Below are 9,649 nucleotides of genomic sequence, written 5' to 3' on the forward strand. Positions count from 1 at the left end.
AAATGTGAGCCCAGCAACCTTTTACTGGGACGTCTGAACTGAAAGAATAATTGCCTTTACAAGGGCTGCCTACTGTACAAGCTTTATCAGTGTATCTGCTTTGGATAAAGCACGAGTTAGAGCTTCATTCATGAAATGGTTCTGTGTGTATTTACTATCTACAGTTTCCAATTCTTGTATGAGGTGACTGCAGTGCCACACACACGCTCATCAAAGATTCCTTTGGCCAAAGATGCTCCACCGAACGAGCCACAGAGCTGCTCATTTCATGAAACAATTATTTCATTCAGATGTGATTAATCACTTCTACCAAATCTTATCACCCTGGAAGAAAGCATAACTGCAATGGGGAGCCCTGCGGCTAGTTAAGGCCTGGTTATGATTTAGACTTACCAAGGCCATGCACTGTTGGCTTTACAGAAACTGGGTGTCTCACAAACACAGACCATGGAAAAGGAGAGAGAAACCCTCTGCCTGCAAATACAGGTTACTGGTTTTGTGCCAACATAGTCTAGACCCTCCTTTATAAAATTCAGTAGAGGAGAGCAGTGAAATATTCCTAAATCTAAACAGAGTAGAAAAGAGCACAAGGTACCCTTCCAAAATCAGCTAAAGAGGAACAAGAGGGGTGAGACCGTGCCTTGTTGTGCCACCACTCACATTTTTGCTGTCCTATATTCCTCTAAGCCAGGACCCAGGACAGGAAGCTCAGATCCAGCCAGATGCTTGGGATGGGGCATTGTCTTGTCTAACTTCTGATGGCTGGAATTAAAGTCATCCTGGCATCTCCCGGGTCAGTGGGGATGAGTGCACACTTCCAGTAGATGATGCCCACCCAGCCATCTCAGTCACGAGCATTTTCTCTGCTTTGAACTAGAAGCATTGCCCTAGTTTTGTGGGTAGGAAACCCAAAGTAAGGACAGAGCCAGCCACTGGCCCAGGGACACACAGCCACTGAGAAGAGATAGATCAAATACACTAACACCACATCCTTCCTTTCTGTGAAAGATCTGTCCCTAGATGTGCATTTTGCTTCTCTGGCATAACAACGATCACAGGGCTCAGCAACCCCTGACTTGCAGGACTTCATCCTTCCTTCAGCAACCACCATCAGGGGCTGTGCCTCTTCCCATGTCCTGAGGGATCCCCCAGCTGCAGTGGCTGCATAGCTGCTGCGATCCCCTTCTCACCTCCTCCAAGTCATGGAGTGGGAGTTGTTGCCAATGTTCTCAGCTTTATTTGCCTACAAGGCCTTTTGGCAAAGGTCTGAAAGATCAGTGAGCTGCTCCTGTGTACCGTGTCCTGCCTTTCATGGACTTTTTCAATCTGAAACAACTTGGAGTTACTCTGGAAGGGTTTTAAGAAAATGCTGCCATGTCTTTCTGCACTCTGGCCATGTTTGCAAGCTTCTCTCTCCATGAACATGCCTTGTTCTCTTTGCCCATGGAGTGACAACAGTACATAGCTCCCTTTAAGTGCTTTCACACAGGGCGCTGCTGTTCATTGGGAGACCTAGGACACTCACAAAGGCAACAGGCCTCTCTACCTTTGCTTCACAGAAAGGACAACTAAAATGTTGAGAAATCACTGTCAAGGTTGGCCTTCCCATTAGACCATTCCCTCTTCCAGAGCTCTGTCCAGGCAGGAGTAGGTACAGTACCAATTCTTTAAAGCATGCTCTCTATCTTCCTACGCTGCTTTGCAACCAGCAATAGCAATACCTCTCATTAAATAACAATGTGCTCTACACTGCACTCCATGAATAAACCAACAGCTGGGCACTTTTCACATGTTTCTTCCCCTGCCTTTCACTTGGCAAGTGATGTGCAGAAATTGCACTAAGGCATGGTTTAATTTCTTTAAAAACACCAACCACAGGTATTGAACAAGAAGACTGGCTGTATCCCGGGACTTTCATTTTGCACTCTTCCTCTTAATTTAGCACTATTTCAGATTGCTGAATCCCAATCTCATTTCAATGTCCTTTTGGTCTTTACTATCCCACCTTAACGCTTCATGCATAGGAGCAATGAAGCAGACGGGTGTCGATGAAAATCGCCTTGGGCATCATCACACCTTCTGGAATACTTAAATTTGAACGTATGCACTATCACAGGAATACATAATTCCCAAGTGCATAGGAACACTCAAGGAATTAGACAGCTGGTGAGGAAAGAGACACATTCATCTGTGAAAGAGAAGGTGCAAGAACTCAATTGTTACTAGACACCAGAGAATCTATGTGAAAGCAATGCTAGGTATACTCTAAAGGTCAGGGAAAACACAGCCAGAGCTTGCACCTACTTGATACCAGAGAACCCAACTACAAGAGGCAAGTCTATAGAAACAAGCCCTCATTAGTCTTCAACACAGTTTCTAGTGTAACTTTACAGAACAGGAGACAGGAGGGACCAAACATGAGACCTGTGGGAGTAGGACTGTACCTGGCATCACCTTCTGCACTCCCAGCAAGGAGGCTGCACCACGGCAGTGCGGCCATCTGAGTGTTACTTGGGGAAAAGGAATCTCTCTGGGGGATTTCTGAGGAAAAAACTCAGCTGCTTAATCTAAACCCGATTTTTTGTCGCCTCATGGTCCCTAGGGCAGCAGCTGAACTGTGTAAGAACCATTCCTGCAGAGCAGCTATGAGGAAGCATCAGAACAGGTTCTGAATTTCTAATTAAAAAGGCCACTAAACCACTTGCGTGAAGACTTCCCGTAGCAGATCACACGCTTGCACCTGGGTAATAACTTTTTAGTGCATTTTTTTGCTGTGCTTAATGACTTGTCCACAGCCTCCAGTTTCAAAAATGGAAACATCATATCATAAATCTCAGGAGCATTATGGAAATACTATTGCATGCACAAAAGGGGTTTTGAAGAGCAGGTCAAACTGATTTAACAGCAGAACTCTTCAGGTGCAAAGCCACAGTCCCATCAGAAAACTGGCTCCTACACATGCTAAATAGCTGTAAGTGAAGAAATCTTGCGTAGGGGATTTGGACACCACTTTGTACCCTTCAGCCCTAGACAGAGGGCCTAAAAGCAACTCCCCTGAAATTCCTGTCCCTGTCATTGTCACTTTTTAGCCTGGCAGCATCACAGGCTCCACACCATGCTTGCCCAGAGCAACGCCAAAGATCTCTCCTGGAAAACATTTCCCCAACAGATGCCTTGGTGCAGACAGACCCTCTGCTCAGACCCTCACCCCAGGGACAAGGGCTGTATCTCAGAAGTGACAGTGTCTGATGTCAGCTGTGCCAAGGGCTCAGTCACCTACTTTGACACATTCATAAGGCTCCTGGAATAAGGCTTCTGGAGGTTTCCTGAGGAAAAAGAGCTGTAAAGATTTGAACAGCTGTGAAACGAAATCATGCAACTGGAAAGGCAAGCCAATCAGTCTGGGTAATTAAGGCAGCTTATATTTAATGCTGAAGCCAACTAGAACAGGAAGGAGGGAAAAAAAAAAAAAAGCAAAAAAAAAAAAAAAACCGCTTTCATTTAAAATTCCCTTTTGCTTTGTTTTTTACCCAGCATCATGAATTTTGCTTACACAGGGCTTAGCTAGGCATGCAGACCTAGATATGAATGACTGCTTAAAACCATCCAGTCACACAGATCTTCTGCTTGAGGTTTGCCATGGGGTGATATCCCTGCAACACAGCAACAGCTCCAAGTGTAGCACAGGCTCAGAGCACCCAGCTGATGCTGGCAAGTCTAATGCGACTGATTCTCCTGCCTGTCTGCAGAGCCCATGGGGCTGTCACAGCAGCCAGGACAGCAATGCCACAGGCGCTGGGCAGCCCCCTGGACTGCAGAACCACATGTGGCTGGAAGTGACCTACCAGGCACGACATCAATAGCTGTCCTGAGGGATACACAGTGTTAATTACGGGCTAAACTCTGCTTCCACTCACATCAGTATAAACCTCTTTAGTTCAGTGGAGTTAAATTACTTCTAGAGTGTATGGAATATTTATTTGTAATATATATGTGCAAACTCATCTCAAAAGGACCTTTCTCATTTTACCACAGGAAGTGTTCACAGCATCTCCCAACTAACTGTGGCAGGAAAACACTGACTGCAACAAAATGCTCTTATCACGCTTTTCCCCTGTGCAAAGCCATCGAGCATCACTTCAAACTCCAGGGCCTAAAGCAGGGGACTGTTGAATGAAAAAAAAAATATGTTCCCCTTCTGCAAAGAGAGACAGCATCCTTGCTCATCAGCCTCCCTTCCTGCAGGCTTCTGCCTTGCCTGCTCAGTGCCCATCTCCCAGAAGGAGACGGTCACTGAACCGCATTGAGGAAGGATGCAGTAGAGTTTCTGTCCTTCTTCACGGTCAGACAGCGGGCTCTGATGGATGTGGCACACCAATTTGAAACTAAGACCCTAGCTGAGCGATAAGCTTGGAGGTTTGGTGCAAGGATCCAAATAAGAGCAGCCTGTCACAGAAGAGATAAGCAGCTGAGCTGTCAGAGCACCTTGAAAACAAATCAGGGAGCAGCATCAGGAGTGAGCACCAAGATAAAACAGGGCATCCTTGTCTCCTGGTGCGGTGGCTAAGGCAACGGAGATGGAGAGGTTTAAAAGTTTACCAAAGACAATACTTTATAAACAGGGAAATTCTGGAGAGGGCATGAGGCCCAAGCTCTTGGTCACAACAAACAACACAAGTGATATCGAGTCAGAGAAAATCTGTTGAGTGTCCTCTCTCCAGCACTGCCCCACAGCACATGTTTAAGAAAACTGCAGGAGGAGGGGGGAAAAAGGCAATACAAAGTGATCTTTTCTTGTTCAAAAATAGTAAGTCCCATCTTCACTTCTCATCCTCTGAGCTACTGCACAACCCTTGCACTAGCCCTGAAGAGGCTGTTCTGCAAGGAGGGGATATAAAACCTCCAAATGGAGCCATGTCCAGAGTCAGAGGAGCAGCCTACACACAAGCCCTTCTTAGGCATGCCAAAATGCCCAGACAGGTTGGCCATTTTCTCACCCCACTGGTTATTTACTGGTTTTAACCCAAATTGTTCAGCTGAGTTCAATGCACCTGATTCTCACTACTGTGCACCAGGGAAGAACGAGGCTTAGCTGCATGCAGAAATATAGCCAGGTGAATATACAGCATTTATTTACAAGGCACATAGGACCTTCCTGTTGTTTGGGTCTTTTTGTTTTCTTTTGTTCTGCTCACACCAGAGAAAGATGATATGATAAGAAGATGAATCACTGGTACAGCCCATGAGCACTGCTACAAGCACAGGTCACTTTAAATACATACAGCAGCCTCTATAGAGGCTGTAGGACAGGGACGTTGTGGCTGGACTTTTTGGGCTATTCCCAGACCTCTCGGCAACCTTGTTCTCAGGCTGTGCAAACAGCAGCGTTACTAACACAGCTCCTGGAAGGGCAGTGTCAGAAATGTGCAGAGCCACCTCACCCTCCATGCTTTGCAGAGGGCAGACATCAGGACAACATAGAAGAGGTGGGGTATAAAACCCTCAAAGAGCTGCAAGAATAAATTTCAGCGTGCAAAGCAGTAAAATCCTGCTCGCAATGGGATCTGGGTTATTTTGTAGAGGCATCTGCAGGGTAGAGCATAATACAAAGGCTTTTCTTACACAACTTATTAAAGCACTGCTAATAATACACCGCAAGCCTGATCTGAAATAACCCTTGCTATTTCAGGTCTGGCTTTCTCTAGTACTGTGCCATCCTCTGTACCCGTGCTGCGGCAGATAATCCTCACATGAAGAGACTGGGCTTAAAATGTCAGGAATCCAACACAGAGCCTGAGAAGAAATAGAAGACCAGTATTTACTGCTGTCCTGAGAGCCACGCTCCTCGCACACGACTCATCTGAATGCTTCCTACGTGCCACCGCTAACCCTGCTGCTACCCTGCTTCTTTCACGATCTACAAACAGGATTCAAGCTCCAAAGCCACTGATGCTTTCAAACATTTTATTCTTAAAACCAGCTGGTTTTGCACCAAGAAAGACAAAAGGTGAATCTCTCAGACACTTAGATCAGTGCTTTTGGAAATCCTTCCCTGGCTGGGAAATTGCCTTTTTCCAATAGGGGTGCAGAGCACCCCTGGCACAGCACCAAGCTGAAGAGCAGCCACTGCCACCGGTGTGCTGTGACCTGGGGGTTTTAGCTGAAGGCTGGCATTTCAAAGACACATGAGAATACAGTGAACAACTCCTGAGTCATTCTTAGGTAAAAAGATGTCCTGCAACGTTGTGTGGCCCCGTGACATTCTCCTTTCCACCTCCTCAGGACACAGGGCTGTTGTAAAAAAGGGAAGTCTTCCAGTGAATCTTACTGTTTGAATGCAATTTCTTTTTCCCCTGATGCGTATCAGAAATTTAGTCTTTTGCACCCTGTAGAGCCTCCAGATGATGGCAAAACTGAATTTCAGGCAGTTTGAAGAGTTATAGTTTAATCTGAGAAAATACTGCCTGTTTCCACAACTGTATACACCGCATCTTCTGAGTGCAGGCACTTAACTTGCATTTGTTTTTTCAGCCTCTGAGATATAAAAGTTTTGGGATGTGCAGGGGTAAACTGCTTCAGTATTTACACTTTCATAGTGCTGAGGTTCAGAATCCCTGCAGTGTGCTTCTCAGCCCCAGGCCAGGCAGCATCCCCTCCCAAAGGACACGAAACCTGGGACGCAAGGTCCAGCGTGCTTTTACTGATCAATGAGTATTTATTTATCAATGAGTATTCCTTTGTTAATGAGTATTATTTTGCTTATGATAAAAAATACACAAGCAAACACGGTGTGAATGACCTTGGTGAGAGTGACATTGGCATCTAAGTGACGTTGACGGTCCAGAAAGCTGTTTTGGCTGACCACAGGTCTTGTTTCTGCAAGGCAGCATAACTCTAAAATGCACCCAGGAGTTTTTTGAGCTGTTTCTATCACTGCCCTCATCACCAGACTACCTGAGGGCCTTCAGGTCTTGTATTAAGCAACATGACAAGCATTCTGAAGAGGAGAATGTAAGTGCAGTAAATTGCTTTCATAGGGCTTCGGTTTTCCCTGTCTGGGCTGTTGAGTCTGGGAAGGGAAGCAAAGTGAAAGAAGCATTTCTAATGAAAAGAGGAAAAAAGGATGAGTTTTCTGTGATGGTATCTGGTTTCCGTGGAAAGTTATTCTAGAGCCTCAGCTTGGGTGATCTTTGATTTTGGAAGTAAAAAGTCCCAGGACCATCAAGGAATGCAACTGTCAAACTTAATCCACTCCTAAGACATTTCCACAGGTATTAGCCCAAGTGCTGGAGCAACCCAGAAGACTTCAAGCCTGACTTGCACCTCTATGGAAAGCCAGTGCAGAGAGAAGATGAGTGTGATGGACTTGCATAACTCACATCACGCCGCAGCATCCAGCATTGGCTGCATTTTCCTGAGGGCTGATGGCTTCATGCCCAGACACTGTACGTTTCATTATGATAAAAAAACCCACTCAATTAAAGAGCTCACTCCTGCAGCCTGTATTTTCAAAACAACAATTGTATAAATGGTCCTACAGCTGACAGCAAGAAGGCTTGTGTAAGGAAGGACAGACCCTTTGAGGAAAAGTGGGATGAACAGACCAAGCTAAACAAGCACATGTAACCCAGCAGAAGTGTGGGTTCAGTATGGGTAGTAGTACTTTCCCCTAAATAGAACCCAACTTTCTCCACTGAAGCAATAAAAATACATAAAATAGAGACAACTGCAGGTTCTTATGGAAATTTTCTCCCAAGCACAGCTCTCCTACTTCCTTCTCTGAAGCAGATTTTGAAGCGTTTTGAAAAGTAAGCCAGTCTGCAGCACTTTCCCTGATTGGGAATATTGTTTTTAAATCGCTTACTGCAGGTTCCTGCTCCTCTGGTACAGCACAGGGGACAAAGCATCAGCAGTTTCCGTGCCTCTGCGGGAGGACAACCACTGAGGACAGGCTGCCTGCCTTCAGCTCTGCTCTCCTCCTGCCTGTATCAGCTGGTGTTGCACTGGTTGCCTGCAGTGCTTGTGCACTCGCCTGTAACGCAGCCGGGTGTTTTTGGCTTTCCTTCCACGAGCTTGGGAAGCTTCTGGTGAAACAACACTGGGGGCCAGACACTTGGAGGGAATAGAATATGGGGACAGAGAAGGAATATCCCAACAGCAGCCCCTCCTGCACTGCTCCCCATCACTGGAGGAGGCTTCAGATCACCTTGGCAACTCTCCACTGTGAGGATGCACATCAAGAATTAAGTGTGAAATCTCTGCAGTAGACCAGAGGAAAACTGTCTCAAATCCATATGGATGGTGTTTCAAGTTAACTCTTCTCACAAATCAGAAAGGAAATAAGCCATTCATCATTTTCTCCTTCCAAATGAACAAAGATCAATCACTACTAGCAGGCCTGTAACAACAGCTGGGGAAGACAAAAAAGCCAAGTACTGGGCCAAGGTTGGGGATGCGGGGAGTAGGTCAAACAGGACAGAACAAGACTCTATCCTTCAACTGGACCAGGGCAGAGTGGCCTCAGATAAAGCTTTAACTGAGTGACTTGAAGCTTTCCCCAGCCCCTCTCTCCCACCTCTGGCTGTGGCTGCCAGAGTGTGTTCCTGCCAGCTGTTTCCCTTTCTTGTAAGACCACCAAAACCCTGGCAGTGATGACAAGATTATGTACCCACACCTGATGGCACCAGTTCAGATGGACACTCAGACAAGTATTTATCTAAGCACATGCTTAACTCCATCCCTATTTAGCAAAGTACTTACGTATAGACACAAATTTATGTCTCTATGGCTACAAGAGACGTAAGCCTGTCGTTAACTTTTTTTTTTCTCAATCAGGGCTTATGTGCCATTCTTAGTCACAGGACGATGCTCTGCATATGTGGCCTTCTACTTTTCTCCTCTGCTTCTCAGACTCTCCTCTGACCTCACCATGCAGGAGCCAGAGTGATCCGCAGCGAGTTGGCAGCGCAGAGCTGGGGCAGAGGAGAGCACGGTGGAGAGAGCAAAAGGCAAAGCAAGACTTACGTTGGCTTTGAGGCTTCCGCCTGGTCTGTTTGCAGTTTCTCCCCACCTTCGACTTCCATGGTGCAGTACACAATGCGGTTGGGGGCCAGTGACTTCAGACCCTGCACCTCCATGATGACAACCTGTGGAGCAAAGGAAGAGGAGTGTAAGAGGAGCAGCCTCCTTCAGGTCTCGCTACACCAGCGAAAGAAATGTAGGAAAATCAATAAGACCCTGAACATAGAATCACAGAATAGAATCATAGAATCGTTTTGGTTGGAAAAGACCTTTAACATCATCAAGTCCAACCATAAACCAGACACTGCCAAGTCCACCTCTAAACCATGTACCTAAGCACCATATCTACATGTCTTTTAAATAGCTCCAGGGATGGTGACTCAACCACTTCCCTAAGCAGCCTGTTCCAATGCTTGACAACCCTTTTGGTGAAGAATTTTTTTCTAGTATACAATCTAAACCTCCCCTGGTGCAATGTGAGGCCATTTCCTCTTGTCCTATTGCTTGTTACTTGAGAGAAGAGACCGAGACCCACCTCTCTACACCCTCCTTTCAGGTAGTTGCAGAGAGCAAGTAATGGGATGGTGGCAGGTGAGCAGGGATGGTGGCAGGGGAGCAGGGATGGTGG

The 9,649-nt window shown here is 46.2% G+C and overlaps 1 protein-coding gene across 7 annotated transcripts in view; it reads right to left on the reverse strand.

Moving 5' to 3' along the window:
• CADPS (calcium dependent secretion activator) overlaps positions 1 to 9,649 on the reverse strand; it is a 176,209-nt gene that overhangs the window by 125,029 nt on the left and 41,531 nt on the right. For all 7 annotated transcript variants that reach the window (XM_029084774.1, XM_029084776.1, XM_029084775.1 and 4 more), the window contains exon 5: positions 9,025 to 9,146. In XM_029084774.1, the coding sequence (XP_028940607.1) occupies positions 9,025 to 9,146 (122 nt within the window). The remainder of the gene's footprint in view (positions 1 to 9,024; positions 9,147 to 9,649) is intronic.

The sequence above is a fragment of the Antrostomus carolinensis genome, unplaced genomic scaffold (genome assembly GCF_000700745.2).
Source record: "Antrostomus carolinensis isolate BGI_N321 unplaced genomic scaffold, ASM70074v2 scaffold5394, whole genome shotgun sequence".
In the NCBI taxonomy this organism is placed as follows: Eukaryota; Metazoa; Chordata; class Aves; order Caprimulgiformes; family Caprimulgidae; genus Antrostomus; species Antrostomus carolinensis.